Below are 14692 nucleotides of genomic sequence, written 5' to 3' on the forward strand. Positions count from 1 at the left end.
AGTATTTATAGGTGGTTTAAAGTAGCATAACACTTAATGAGGTCCAAAAACATGAGAAAAACTTAAAAAAAAACGTGTAAAAATCAATAAAAAGCATTGACCACCGTCCAAAAACGTTTGTTCTTTAGTTTTTACCATCGGCTAACTTGCGCGAGTTAACTCGGGTAGATGATCAGTGGTGCGAGACTTAAATCGTGCAGAGCTTGTGAGGTACGTGAGTTAAGTCACGTTGCGTGTGTTAACTCACGCAGAGTTATATTTGGAAAACATACGGGGCGTGAGTGTTTTGTGATAGGGAGAGCAAAATTCAAAATATTGATGAAAGATGCATATATCAGCGACACCGTTTTGTGACCGTCTAGAACCTTCTTTTTCTTGGGTAAGAAGCACTAGAATAATCTGGCGTGTATAACCAAAAACCCTAATTAAACCCCTCATATATATATAGAAAACCCCCTCTCTCTCACACTCCATTTTCTTTTCAATCTCCGATCATCACAATCCTCTTTTTCTCGCTATGGCCGCTGCAACCGCTTTGCTCCGCTCTCTCCGCCGCCGTGATGCTGCTTCTTCCACCGTCACTGCCTTTCGTTCGGTAGCTTCTCTTTGCTCTTCTCTGTCGTGGTTGCTTCCTTTACATTGATCTTCTGCTTTCGTTCGTTTCGTTATAGCTTTGGTTTTACTCTTCTCTAAGAATTTTGATTCGCTTATGATTTTCTAGGGTTTTTGTTGTTATGGTGTAGATCTTCGAATTTTGATCTTTCGGAAGCTCGTTTTGTAATAGAATTTTGAGCCTGTTTGGATAAACAGCTTATTTGCAGCTCATAACACAAGTTATGCATACGTTTAGATAAGCTATTTTTATAGAAAAAGATAAAATGAAGTTAAATTATTCTTTAGCATGCTATAAGGTGTTTTTACAAGCTATTTCGGATAGCTTACGAAAATAAGCTGTAAATCTCCCAAATTGTCTCACAAACTTATGCAGTAGATAAGCTCAAATAAGCCAATCCAACACAGGCCTGTTGTTCAATTTTAATAGTCTCACAAACTTACTCTGATGTTGTATTGCAGTTGACAGGCAACACTAAACCTGCATATGTAGGTCACAATTGGTCAAGTTTGTCTCGACCATTCAGGTAGCGTTTGTAATAATTCTTAAGAGTAGATGTGTTTTCAATCTTGTATAAAAATTACTCATGATCTCTTTTGTTTTGCAGTTCAAGGGCTGCTGGAAATGATGTTATTGGTATTGATTTGGGTACAACTAATTCATGTGTTTCTGTTATGGAAGGAAAGGTAAACCTTTATTGCTTAGAAAAATTATCTTCTATGTGTTCCAATATCTCCATTGATTGGATTTGTGCTGACTTGATTTATGTCATTTCAGAATCCAAAAGTCGTTGAGAATTCTGAAGGTGCACGAACCACACCATCCGTGGTTGCCTTCACTCAGAAAGGGGAGCTGCTTGTAGGCACACCAGCCAAGCGTCAGGCTGTAACTAACCCAGAAAACACTATCTCTGGTGCCAAGCGTTTGATTGGTAGGCGATTTGATGATCCTCAAACTCAAAAAGAGATGAAAATGGTTCCATACAAGATTGTTAAGGCTCCAAATGGAGATGCATGGGTTGAAGCTAAAGGGCAGCAGTATTCACCTAGCCAGATTGGTGCCTTCGTTCTCACCAAAATGAAGGAAACTGCAGAAGCTTATCTTGGAAAGACAGTTCCTAAGGCTGTTATTACTGTTCCAGCTTATTTCAATGATGCTCAAAGGCAGGCAACAAAAGATGCCGGTAGAATTGCAGGTCTCGAGGTGCTTAGAATCATCAATGAGCCCACTGCTGCTGCACTTTCATATGGGATGAACAAGGAAGGCCTCATTGCTGTTTTTGACCTTGGTGGTGGAACATTTGATGTTTCCATTTTAGAAATTTCTAATGGTGTTTTTGAGGTATGCTAATTTATTTATTCTGTCAGCCTTTTTTAACCTGTCTAAAGGAATAGTATGAGAGTACTGATAACAATTTTCATTTCAAGGTGAAAGCGACCAACGGTGACACTTTCTTGGGAGGAGAGGACTTTGACAATGCCTTGTTGGATTTTCTGGTGAATGAGTTTAAGAGGTCTGAGAGTATAGACCTTTCAAAGGATAAGCTTGCCTTGCAAAGGCTCCGTGAAGCTGCTGAGAAAGCTAAGATAGAACTGTCTTCAACATCTCAGACAGAAATTAACCTGCCTTTCATCACTGCTGATGCATCTGGTGCAAAGCATCTCAACATCACATTAACTAGATCCAAATTTGAGGCTTTAGTAAATAACTTGATCGAAAGAACTAAGGCTCCATGTCAGAGCTGTTTGAAGGATGCAAACATATCTACCAAGGACATTGACGAAGTTCTTCTTGTTGGAGGGATGACTCGTGTGCCAAAAGTCCAAGAGGTGGTTTCGACAATTTTTGGCAAGTCTCCTTGTAAAGGGGTTAATCCTGATGAGGCAGTTGCAATGGGAGCAGCACTCCAGGGTGGTATCCTACGTGGAGATGTCAAAGAGCTCCTACTATTGGATGTTACACCACTCTCTCTGGGTATTGAGACTTTGGGTGGTATCTTTACAAGGTTAATCAACCGCAACACTACTATTCCTACTAAAAAGAGTCAGGTAATCCATCAAATAACAACTGTCTCTAAGTTACTAATCTTCGAAAGTGTATTCTGTCTTTACAAAGTAACTGGACATTCAAACCACACATTTTTGTTTATCAAAAACTGCTGTTGAGGTTTCTTCTTGACTACAACACACACACACACACACACACACACACTGTTAAATAACAATTATTTCAAGGCCTCAGGATATTGACACCTCTACACTCACATTTAAGGTTTAAGTTAATTCACTGATGATTGTTAAATGACAATTATTTTTAAGTTGCCATTCTTGGCAGGTGTATTCAGTCTTTACAAAGTAATTGGATATCCAAACCATACATTTATGTTTATTAGAAATTACTGTTGATGTATCTTGTTGATTACATTACACACATTCAAGGTTTAACTTGAATTCACTGATGATTGTTAAATAGCAATTGTTTCCAAGCTGCCAATCTTTGGAAGTGTAATCAGTCTTTCCATAGTAATTTGAGTATTTTGTTGACTTGGTTACACGTACACATTTAAGGTTTAACTTAAATCCACCGATGATTGTCTAATAATAATTGTTTCCGAGTTTCCCGTTTTTGGAGGTGTATTCAGTCTGTACAAAGTAATTGGACATTCAAGCCATTTTTGCTTGAGGTGTCTTGTTACCTACATTACACATACATTTGAGGTTTATAAATACAGCATGTTGAGTGAGCTTTGCGTATGTATGTTATGGTTGACTTTTTTTCTGACTTGTAATATCATTGTTCCAGGTCTTTTCAACGGCAGCTGACAATCAAACACAAGTAGGTATCAAAGTGTTACAAGGTGAGCGGGAAATGGCTTCCGACAACAAAATGCTTGGAGAATTTGAGCTAGTTGGCCTTCCTCCTGCTCCCAGAGGTATGCCTCAGATTGAGGTCACCTTTGACATTGATGCCAACGGTATTGTTACCGTGTCTGCCAAGGACAAGTCCACTGGTAAAGAGCAGCAAATTACTATTAAGTCGTCTGGTGGGCTTTCTGATGATGAGATCCAAAATATGGTCAAAGAAGCCGAGTTGCATGCTCAGAAAGACCAAGAAAGAAAGAGTTTGATCGATATTAGAAACTCTGCAGACACATCAATTTACAGCATTGAGAAAAGCCTAAGTGAATATAGGGAGAAGATACCTGCCGAAGTGGCAAAGGAAATTGAGGATGCTGTTTCTGATTTGAGAAGTGCGATGGCTGGGGACAGTGCAGATGAAATCAAGTCGAAACTTGATGCTGCAAACAAGGCCGTCTCCAAGATTGGAGAGCACATGTCAGGTGGCTCTAGTAGTGGTCCCTCATCTGATGGTTCTCAAGGTGGGGACCAGGCTCCAGAGGCAGAATATGAAGAGGTGAAGAAGTAAGACTCCTAGTGGTTTCTAGCTGGACGCTTTTTTGATTTAGAGTTCTTTAAATAACAGGCTTGAGATGAGTTTTTTTTTTAGTTTAGTAGAAATATAAGGTTGCTTATTTTTGTATCTAATGCTGGGGATTTTATTAGTGTTTTCGGAGAACTGAGTTGAAATCTATATTGAAATCTGTGCCTAGTGGTTTATTCACTACCTGTGATGTTTGGTTACATTTATTTATTTTGCACAGAAATGAATGGAGAGTTGCTGTTTTGAAATTTCTACTAGAGGGTATGGTAGGACTAATGAAGAAAGGGAAAAGTTTAAAATATTGCAGCCTACATATTGTAGTTCTCTTTGACTGTATCTAATGTTGTGTTGGGAAGAGTTTATAATCTTTGAAAAATCTGGTCCTGGTTGAGCAAGTTTGTGCTCTTTGTAAGCATTCTGGTCCTGGTTGAGCAGGTCTGTGCTATTTGTATGAGCATTTTCAAAGCGCGAACTACTTGTTAACAGGCAAAACTAGGCACTTATGCTAAAGTCACTTGGATAAGTCCTGTGGAGAGGAAATTGTAAAAGAAAAGCTACAGTAGAATAAAAGAGGAAATAGATACAAAATATCGAAGTTCAGAAATTGAACGAAGAGAAATCAAGAGAAGATGATAAACTACCACAGTATTAAATAGCATAACATTTTGACTCCAGTCCACTCCATGTTAACAACTTACTAGGTTGCTGTAGGCTTGATCTTGATGATCAGATTATTCCTAGGCAGCTTCCTAAACACGCTCACTAGTATAGTTCTTGAGGCAATTAGAATGCTAGTGAAAGCTCAAACTTGCTGAATGGAATACTATTATTTTTACATCAGAAACACTTCCATTTAATAGAAACTATATACTACCTCCGTCCCTAATTATAAGACCCTTTTTGTGAATTTTTTTTGTCTCTTTTTATAAGACCCCTTTGCTATTTCCAACTACATTAATTATTTATTTACATACATGACCCTATTTACTGTACATCTTTTTCTTCAATCAGCAATAAATAACATGTTGAAAACAGAAACCAACACTCTCTCTTAAATGATAAAATTGTAAAAATAATAGTAATTACAAACATATTTAATACAAATATCCACTATCTTAATTCCCGTTATTTTTTCAAAAGGGTCTTATAATTAGGGACGGAGGTAGTAGTAAATACATGTTTCCAACGTCATTAAAAGCATCAAGCAAGTTAGCACGTGACCAACTTTATATTAATAGTTGAGCAACTTCAATGATAGTCTATTTTACGATATGAGTAATTTTAAAGGTCTAAATGATGTGAACGGGATAACAGAAAAGATAAAAGACTTAACTGTTACAAATAAATTAAGATAAAAGACCCTTGAAATAATTGTCTTTAATATAATACCAAACATACACTTTGTATTTTGGAGCTTCTTAAAAATTACGGTAAATGATCATTGCGACATCTTATGAAAAAATTATATCAAGTTATAAGTGATTATTTTGAAATTTTTCTCTCATTTTCTTCGCTGTTGATTCGCCACACTAGGAGAAGAAAACTACTTTTCAAAATAAAAAACATTTTTCTTCTCAAGAATTAAAATATATATATATATATATATATATATATATATATATATATATATATATATAGAGGATGTATCATATGAGAATGGACTTATTATGTGAGAATGACGAGAATGAATCTCAACCATTAGATCAAAAATAGATGGATGGGATTAATAGATTCATTTTAAACAACATATGTATATCTCTTTATTCTATCATCTATCAACTCTCACTGTTCATCTTCCCAGTTCATCTTCTCAAGTGAAATTCAACACAAATTCAACTCATGTTTCCTAATAATTTATTATCTCTCTTTGATTTGATTCTCTCTTCGATTTGATTTTATTGTTTTCTTGGAACAACAGACGTCAAAAACACCGGCGACCACGACGGAGATGAAGCAAGTCGAAACACCGGCGAGGCGGAGACAACGGTTGTTGTGCGCCTTAAAGCATGGTCGCCCCAACGTTTCTTCTTCCTGCAAAGAGGGTCGTCGGAACCACCCCATTCAGTAATGAAACCACTAACCAGGCAACCACCACCGCTATTGTATTTTACCTTAAAAATAAGAGATTAAATTGAATTGAATATGGAGATCTAAAAATAATTTTAGGTTATGAGCAGTTTTATAGGATCTGCAAAATTGCAAACACAATAAAAGTTGAATCCAGCGCTGCAAAGTTACAAACGCAATAGGATCTGAATCGTCCATGGTGATGACGGTAAGAGCAAAATGGTGGATGTTCAGCTTTTTTTTCTTTGTTGGGGAAAAGAATCCAGCGCATGAACAACTTACCTAGACCATTTAATCTCAGCCATAAAATTTTAATCCAATGGCAAATAAGCATTCTCATCATTCTCACATAATAAGTCCATTCTCATATGATACATCCTCTCTCTCTCTATATATATATATATATATATATATATAGAGAATGTATCATATGAGAATGATGAGAATGAATATGAGCCTTCAGATTAAAAGGAATGGCTGAGATTAAATTATCACTTAAGTGAGTCATGTGACAATGTCATGTGCCAATTCTCATTCCAAAACAATTCTCTCTCCTCCACAATCAGAAATAACTCCCGCCCTAAATCTTCCCCTTCTTCTCACTGTGTCTCTTTGTATTCTACATCTTTTTACCTTGTCTCTCTGCCTTCCATTGTTCTCATCTCACATTTCAGGTGCGCTTAATTCAGCCATTCTTTATTTCTTTTGAACAACCATTCCTTATTTCTATATCCTAAATTGTTGTTGCTAGTTATCATTATGCATGTTGCTAGTTATATTACTATGCATGCTTTGTTCATGTGTCGTGTTTTGTCAATTTAATCCTCTTTTTATGATTAAGCATGGCTTTGTTCATCTTATTATTACTATTTATTTTAGCATGCTAGTTTGTTCATATTTCATCTTTTATTTGACCATCTTTTTATATCATATGTTTTCGACATCTTTTTTAACTATGTTCAATTTATTAATCATTTATTTGTTGTTTTTATTTCTTTTAGGATTAATTTTATGGAGTTAGATGATAATGAAGTCGATTTTTCCTCACCGTCAAAAGACGGTAATGATCCAAAAAATACGTCAGTGGAATGGATTCCTGCGTGTGAGGATGAACTCAAACCCGTGATTGGCAAGGTATTTGATACTTTAGTAGAAGGAGGTGATTTTTATAAAGCTTATGCTTATGTTGCTGGTTTTAGTGTGCGTAATTCGATTAAAACCAAAGATAAAGATGGTGTCAAATGGAAATATTTTCTTTGCTCAAAAGAGGGTTTTAAAGAGGAAAAAAAGGTTGACAAGCCACAATTGCTTATTGCTGAAAATAGTTTGTCTAAAAGTAGAAAGAGAAAATTGACGCGCGAGGGATGTAAAGCAAGACTTGTTTTGAAGAGAACTATTGATGGTAAATATGAAGTCTCAAACTTTTATGAAGGTCATTCACATGGGCTAGTCTCACCTTCAAAGAGACAATTCCTAAGGTCAGCAAGAAATGTAACTAGTGTTCATAAGAATATATTGTTTTCCTGCAATAGAGCTAATGTGGGGACTTCAAAAAGTTATCAAATAATGAAGGAGCAGGTCGGAAGTTATGAAAATATAGGATGCACACAAAGAGATTTGCAAAACTATTCAAGAAATTTGAAAGAATTGATCAAAGACTCTGATGCAGATATGTTCATTGATAATTTTAGAAGAAAACGGGAGATAAACCCTTCATTCTTCTATGATTATGAAGCTGACAATGAAGGGAAATTGAAACATGTGTTTTGGGCTGATGGAATTTGTCGAAAAAATTACTCTTTGTTTGGAGATGTGGTTTCATTTGACACAACATACCGCACAAACAAGTATTTTATGATTTTTGCACCATTCACTGGCATAAATCATCATCGTCAAAGCATAACATTTGGGGCTGCTCTTTTGAAAAATGAAAAAGAAGAATCGTTTGTTTGGTTGTTCGAGACATTTTTGAAAGCAATGGGGGGACATAAACCTGTTATGATAATAACAGATCAAGATGGGGGTATGAAGAATGCAATAGGAGCGGTTTTAAAAGGGTCGTCTCATAGATTTTGCATGTGGCATATTCTAAAAAAACTTTCAGAAAAGGTGGGTAGTTCCATGGATGAGAATAGTGGTTTTAATGATCGTTTCAAGTCATGTGTCTGGAACTCAGAGTCCTCGGAAGAATTTGATTTGGAATGGAATAATATTATTAGTGATTACAGCTTGGAAGGAAATGGATGGCTTTCTACAATGTATGATCTAAGAAGCATGTGGATACCGGCATATTTTAAAGATACATTTATGGCTGGAATTTTGAGAACAACCTCAAGATCAGAGAGTGAAAATTCATTCTTTGGCAACTACTTGAATCATAACTTAACTTTAGTAGAATTCTGGGTGCGATTTGATTCTGCTTTAGCAGCACAAAGACACAAAGAACTTTTTGCTGATAATAATACACTTCATTCTAATCCAGAATTGAATATGCACATGAATTTAGAGAAGCACGCTAGAGAGGTTTATACTCATGAAAACTTTTACATATTTCAAAAGGAGTTGTGGAGTGCATGTGTAGATTGTGGAATTGAAGGAACAAAAGAGGAAGGTGAGAATTTATCATTTTCTATACTTGATAATGCTGTGAGAAAACATAGAGAGGTTGTTTATTGTCTTTCTAATAACATTGCACATTGTTCATGCAAAATGTTTGAGTCGGAAGGCATCCCATGTCGACATATTCTTTTTATATTAAAGGGGAAAGGTTTTAGTGAAATTCCAAGTCATTACATTGTGAATAGATGGACAAAGTTGGCAACAAGTAAACCAATTTTTGATTGTGATGGAAATGTTTTGGAGGCATGTTCTAAATTTGAAAGTGAGAGCACATTAGTTTCAAAAACATGGTCACAATTGTTGAAATGCATGCATATGGCTGGTACAAACAAAGAGAAATTGCTCCTCATTTACGATGAGGGTTGTAGTATTGAATTAAAAATGTCTAAAATGAAGACTGATGTTGTATCAAGACCTTTAGATGAATTGGAGGCTTTTATTGGTTCCAATGTTGCTAAAACAATTGAAGTTCTTCCACCTGAACCTTCAAATACCAAAGGTTGTGGAAAACGCATCAAAGGGGGGAAAGAGAAGGCAATGGAACAACAACAAAAGAGAACGAGGCTTTGTAAAGCTTGCAAGCAATATGCATCCCATGATAGTCGCAATTGTCCCACAAAATCCTCTTGATAGCTTTTGGTAAGATAACAAGACTTTGTGCACTTAGTCACACACTTATTCTAAAGATATAGTTAATTCATATTTATTATTGTTTTTCTTATATGCAGGGAATGGAACATGGTATTGGAGATAGAGATCTTTTTTTTTTCTTTTTGTTGAAGAAGCTGCAACTTGGAGCTGTTGATTTTCAATTAGTTGATTTCAGTTAATTTTAGAGATGATGATTATATGCTACAATGATATGCTGAAGTTCTTTGTAACTTGTTAGGAGTTTTTTGGTGACTGGTGGCATGGTTGTTTTGGCTTCTGTTTTGGCTGAAGTTCTTTGTAACTTGTTAGGAGTTGGCTGTTTTAGAGATGATGATTATATGCTACAATGATATGGCTGTTTTGTAACTTGTTGTTATGCTAAGCCAGCTTCTCCTTTGTAGTTCTTAGCCTTTTGAAATTCTTGTGCAAGGCATTTAATGATATATGTTGTTTCAAATTTCTGCTACTTTTTTTGGCTGATACTTGTTATTTTTTCATCTCAGCTTTTGGTTATAATTTTCTATACTATTGTCCAAAAACCTGTGAATTTTCTGCACTCAGTAGTAAGTGATGCACTATATACCAAAATGAAATTAAACTACTTGAAATAAACACAATATTGATTTTTTTTTTTTGAATTGGAAAAATTTATTCTCGTCGAGTTTGTACTAAAAACAGTACCCCTCACGGAAAAAACGAAAAGGAACTAATAACACCAGGTGCCGTATATATGCGGAACACCAAAATCCCAACAAACAAACAACCGGAACAACATAATTCCAAAGAAAAAACCACCCGGAACCAAAACTAATCCTGATGCAAAACTATACTTAGGGGTTAAATAGGTAGCTGAAACCAAAACAACAATAACAATGTTGTAACCTCCAAACCCAGCTGAGCATACAGTTGCCTCAACAACAGCTCCGACAGTCCCGGCAGCAGCGCACCAGAGCTAAAAACCAACACCTACTTTGAGAAATAAGCCTCCCAACAGTGCTCGTCACACTTGATGATCAATTCAAATATCTCCCATGTCCCTGCAATTAGAAACAAAAGTACAAGCAACATTCAGAAACCGTGTCCAACTTTTCTATCAATTTACGGTGCAAAACTTTTCTATCGGTCTTAATAAGAAAATTTGATCAGACTAAAACAACCTTTACAAGCTCGTGAAAGCAAGGTGCTGTCAAGTGTGTCAGGGTTTTTTCTTCATCAAACTAACAAGCCAACATACAATCTCTTAATTAGGAGTCCAATGATTTTGGAGGCTACATAGTAGTTGCATACCTCTAAAATACATTATGTAACAACTCAAACACAGTATCAAAGAAATTCAAGCAACACATACATAAAAAAGTGAAATCACCAATTGTAAAACAACTTCAATTCTGGAAAATTAGTAAATATAAATAAATCCCCTTCAATTGGTTTTGGAAGCTAATTTGCTCAATTGTGTTAAATCATTTTAAGGAAAGAATTTAACTGTAATGAGTGAATTTAACTGTAACGAGTAGAGAGAGACAGAGAGAGAAAGATATATATATATATATATATATATATATATATATATATAGAGAGAGAGAGAGAGAGAGAGAGAGAGAGAGATGACCGTCGGAAGTAGGCTGTAGCCAGAGGTAGGCGCTCGCCGGCGGTAAGCGCTCGCCGGAGAGAGGTGGTCTTGAGGGAGAGAAACCATCGCACAACAGAGTTTTATTTTAAGAGAGAGAAAGTTGAATTGGAATGAGAATGTCACATGACTCACTTAAGTGATAATTTAATCTCAGCCATTCCTTTTAATCTGAAGGCTCATATTCATTCTCATATAAACATGCCATTCTCATATGATACATTCTCATATATATATATATATATATATATATATATATATATATATATATATATATATATATATATATCCTGATTGTGAATGAGGTAGTGGACGAGGCTCGTAAAAATAAAAAAGATTTGCTGATGTTTAAGGTGGATTTTGAGAAAGCGTACGATTCTGTTGATTAGGGTTATCTTGATGCGGTGATGGCTAAAATGGGGTTTCCGACGTTATGGAGGAAATGGATCAAAGAATGTATTACAACGGCTACGGCTTCCGTTTTGGTTAATGGTAGCCCCACGGATGAGTTTCCTTTGGGTAGAGGTTTGCTTCAGGGTGACCCCCTGTCTCCTTTTTTGTTTTTACTGGCTGCTGAGGGGTTACATGTTATGATGAAGGCTATGGTTGATGCTTCTTTGTTTCGAGGTTATAGAGTAGGGTCTGGTAATGAGGTGGTTGTTTCGCATCTTCAGTTTGCAGATGACACGTTACTTTTAGGTGAGAAAAGTTGGGCTAATGTTAGAGCGTTGCGGACGGTTTTAATTCTTTTTGAGGCGGTATCTGGGTTAAAAATAAATTTTCATAAAAGTTTGTTAGTTGGTGTAAATGTTGCTGACTCTTGGTTAACGGAAGCAGCGTCGTTGTTGAATTGTAAGGTTGGTTCTTTGCCCTTTACTTATTTGGGGTTGCCGATAGGTGGAAATCCGCGTCGCTTGTCTTTTTGGGAGCCTGTGGTTCACCGTATTAAATCTAGACTGTCCAGTTGGCAAAGTCGGTTTCTTTCCTTTGGAGGTCGTTTGATTCTTGTAAAGTCCGTCTTGTCCGCGCTACCTGTCTATGCTCTTTCCTTCTTCAAGGCTCCAGCAGGTACAATCTCTTCCATTGATTCTATTTTATCTAAATTTTTTTGGGGGGGGAGTGAGGATCTTCGAAAAATTTCTTGGGTGGGTTGGCAACGAGTTTGTAAGAGAAAGGAGTATGGTGGGTTAGGAGTTAGACGGTTGAGGGAGTTTAATGAGGCGTTGTTAGGGAAGTGGTGTTGGAGATTACTTGTGGACCGTGGAGGGTTGTGGTATAGGGTGTTGGTCGCTCGATATGGTGTGAGGAACGGGAGGTTGGAGGATGGGGGCCGGGGTGGTTCTTTTTGGTGGAAGGAGGTTGGGAGGATTAGAGGAGGGGAGGGTGAGGGCGGTGCTGGATGGTTTGAGGGTTGTGTGGCTAGGTGTGTGGGTGATGGGGAGGATACGTTGTTTTGGCATGAGCGTTGGTGTGGAGATGTCCCTTTCAGGATCCGCTTTAGCAGGTTATTTGATTTAGCTGTACATAAATCCATTACTGTTAAAGAGATGTTTTCGTTAGGGTGGGGGGAGGAGGGAGGTGGTTGGCAGTGGAGGCGGAGGTTGTGGGCATGGGAGGAGGACCTCCTTGTGGAGTGTAGGTTATTACTTGCTAATGTTTCTTTACAGCCTCTTTCTTATGATGTGTGGCAGTGGCAACCGGACCCTGGTCAAGGGTACACAGTTCGTGGTGCTTATGCTTTACTTACTACTCAAGAGGAGCAGCAGGATAGCCTTTGTGAGGATTTGGTTTGGCACAAACAGGTTCCTCTTAAGGTGTCTATTTTTGCTTGGAGATTGATTCGAGACAGACTCCCTACCAAGTCCAATTTAGCTTCCCGTGGTATTTTGAGTTCAGAGGCATGTTTATGTGTGTCAGGGTGTGGATTATTGGAAGACGCTCGACATTTATTTTTGTCTTGCAGATTTTTTGGTTTATTATGGCCGCTGGTGAGATCTTGGATAGGTTTTGATGGTGTTGATCATTGCGACATCTCAAATCATGGTGCACATTTTGCTTTTTACACAGGAGGTCTGAAAGCCAGGCGATCATTTCTTCAGCTTATTTAGTTATTGACGGTGTGGGTTATATGGAATGAAAGAAATAATAGGATTTTTAAACAAAAAGAAAGTTCTTTATTGCAATTATTAGATAAAGTAAAGTATCAGTCTTTGTGATGGCTGAAAGCTAGTAAGATAGTTTTTGTGTTTGGTGATCAGATGTGGATGTCGAATCCATTGTCTTGTTTAGGCATTGGCTAACTTTTGGTTGTATTTTGTAAACTGTGTGTTTCGTGCTAAGTAGTTTTTCGGTACACCTTATGCTGAAAGGGCTATTTAAGCAGTGTTAATATATTCCATTTTTGCTTGTTAAAAAAAAAAATATATATATATATATATATATATATATATATATATATATATATATATATATATATATATATAACAGCCGTATAATAAAAAATTTCAAAGAAAAAAACTCAAATTAAAACTAGTTTTTTTTTGTTGTTGCTAAAAAATAAAAAAAGGGAAATCACATTTTTACAGAACTAAATATATGATTGCTAATTTTTACTTTAAAAAATGTTTGATTGCTAAAGGTTCATACTCATTTAAATCATAAATGTGGTGTTGTATTTCTAACTAAACATACGATCATTGAGATTTGTTGACCGATGATTGACGTACGTTGTTATAAATACTTTGCTTTATTCAAAAAGTGGAGAGTTAGATCCTCGTCAATTATGATCATCTTTGTTTCTTCTATTTGTAAAGATAAAGATAAAAAAAAATTTGAAAAAAAAAGTAAAAAAATAATTAATTATAAAGAAATTTACTTAACGGTAGGACATACTATCAATTTTTTGTGTCAATCTCTCTTCAAATTCATTTATTTTGAAATGGGGGAATATATATATGTAATTCAATATCATTGAAAAGCACTAATTTTAGCTTCTGGCAACTAATAAGGTGTAGTCATATAAAGGGTGCTTGTAGTTGGGAGAATATTGCCTTCAACCATAGAGGGAGGATATTTGGAAAATTTGTGATAGAGGTTGGTCACCTCAGTGTAAAATTGTTATCATTGGAGGACAACTATCAACTTCACTATCTCAAATGTTTAATCTATGAGGTAGCAAAACAATAAAATATGCATATGGCTCCATCTCTGAATTCCGCATTCTCAAGGCTTTTAATATAATTATTCATCCTCCACAAGCTCCAGATATCAAAGAAGTGATATGGATAACACCATTGAACAACTGGACCAAATGCCACAAAGATGGTGTTGTACTCCTCCAAGAGCTGCCTGTGGAGGTATCTTCAGGAACAAGGAAGGTGAATGCATGAGTTGCTTTGCTCAAAACTTGGGAGGTGGATTGCAAAACTGTCATGAGCTATGCAAGCCACTGAACTAGCTAATAGTAAGAATTGGAGAAACCTTTGGCTAGAAACATATTTTATGTTGGTTCTTTTGGCTTTCAAGTCCGTGAATTTGATGCATTGGACTATTAGAATCAAGTGGGAAAATTGTATAGAATCAACAAAGGCTATGGATTTTTTGGTTACACATATTATATATAGAAAAGACAATAGTTGTGGAGGGAGACACGTTAGCAAATCTAGCTAGGATTG

The 14692-nt window shown here is 36.3% G+C and overlaps 2 protein-coding genes across 2 annotated transcripts; both read left to right on the forward strand.

Annotated features, from left to right (window-relative positions):
• Positions 1–365: 365 nt before the first annotated feature.
• Positions 366–4302, forward strand: LOC11434343 (heat shock 70 kDa protein, mitochondrial). The gene is made up of 6 exons (XM_003593259.4): positions 366–595; positions 1075–1139; positions 1221–1299; positions 1391–1954; positions 2041–2661; positions 3416–4302. Exons 1-6 carry the CDS (start codon positions 518–520, stop codon positions 4037–4039), a joined length of 2031 nt encoding a protein of 676 aa, XP_003593307.1. The 5' UTR covers positions 366–517; the 3' UTR covers positions 4040–4302.
• Positions 4303–7132: 2830 nt separating this feature from the next.
• LOC112419238 (protein FAR1-RELATED SEQUENCE 5-like) lies at positions 7133–9370 on the forward strand. The gene has a single exon (XM_024776416.1). The coding sequence runs from the start codon at positions 7133–7135 to the stop codon at positions 9368–9370; it is 2238 nt and encodes a 745-aa protein (XP_024632184.1).
• The last annotated feature ends 5322 nt before the right edge of the window (positions 9371–14692 follow it).

Source organism: Medicago truncatula, chromosome 2 (genome assembly GCF_003473485.1).
Source record: "Medicago truncatula cultivar Jemalong A17 chromosome 2, MtrunA17r5.0-ANR, whole genome shotgun sequence".
NCBI lineage: Eukaryota > Viridiplantae > Streptophyta > Magnoliopsida > Fabales > Fabaceae > Medicago > Medicago truncatula.

Bases quoted from the DNA above. Each gene is read 5' to 3' on its own strand.
- LOC112419238 (XM_024776416.1), top strand. From the start codon at position 7,133: ATGGAGTTAGATGATAATGAAGTCGATTTTTCCTCACCGTCAAAAGAC.
- LOC11434343 (XM_003593259.4), top strand. From the start codon at position 518: ATGGCCGCTGCAACCGCTTTGCTCCGCTCTCTCCGCCGCCGTGATGCT. The intron at 1,300-1,390 runs GTAAACCTTTAT...ATGTCATTTCAG, and splicing joins TTTCTGTTATGGAAGGAAAG to AATCCAAAAGTCGTTGAGAA. The intron at 2,662-3,415 runs GTAATCCATCAA...TCATTGTTCCAG, and splicing joins TTCCTACTAAAAAGAGTCAG to GTCTTTTCAACGGCAGCTGA.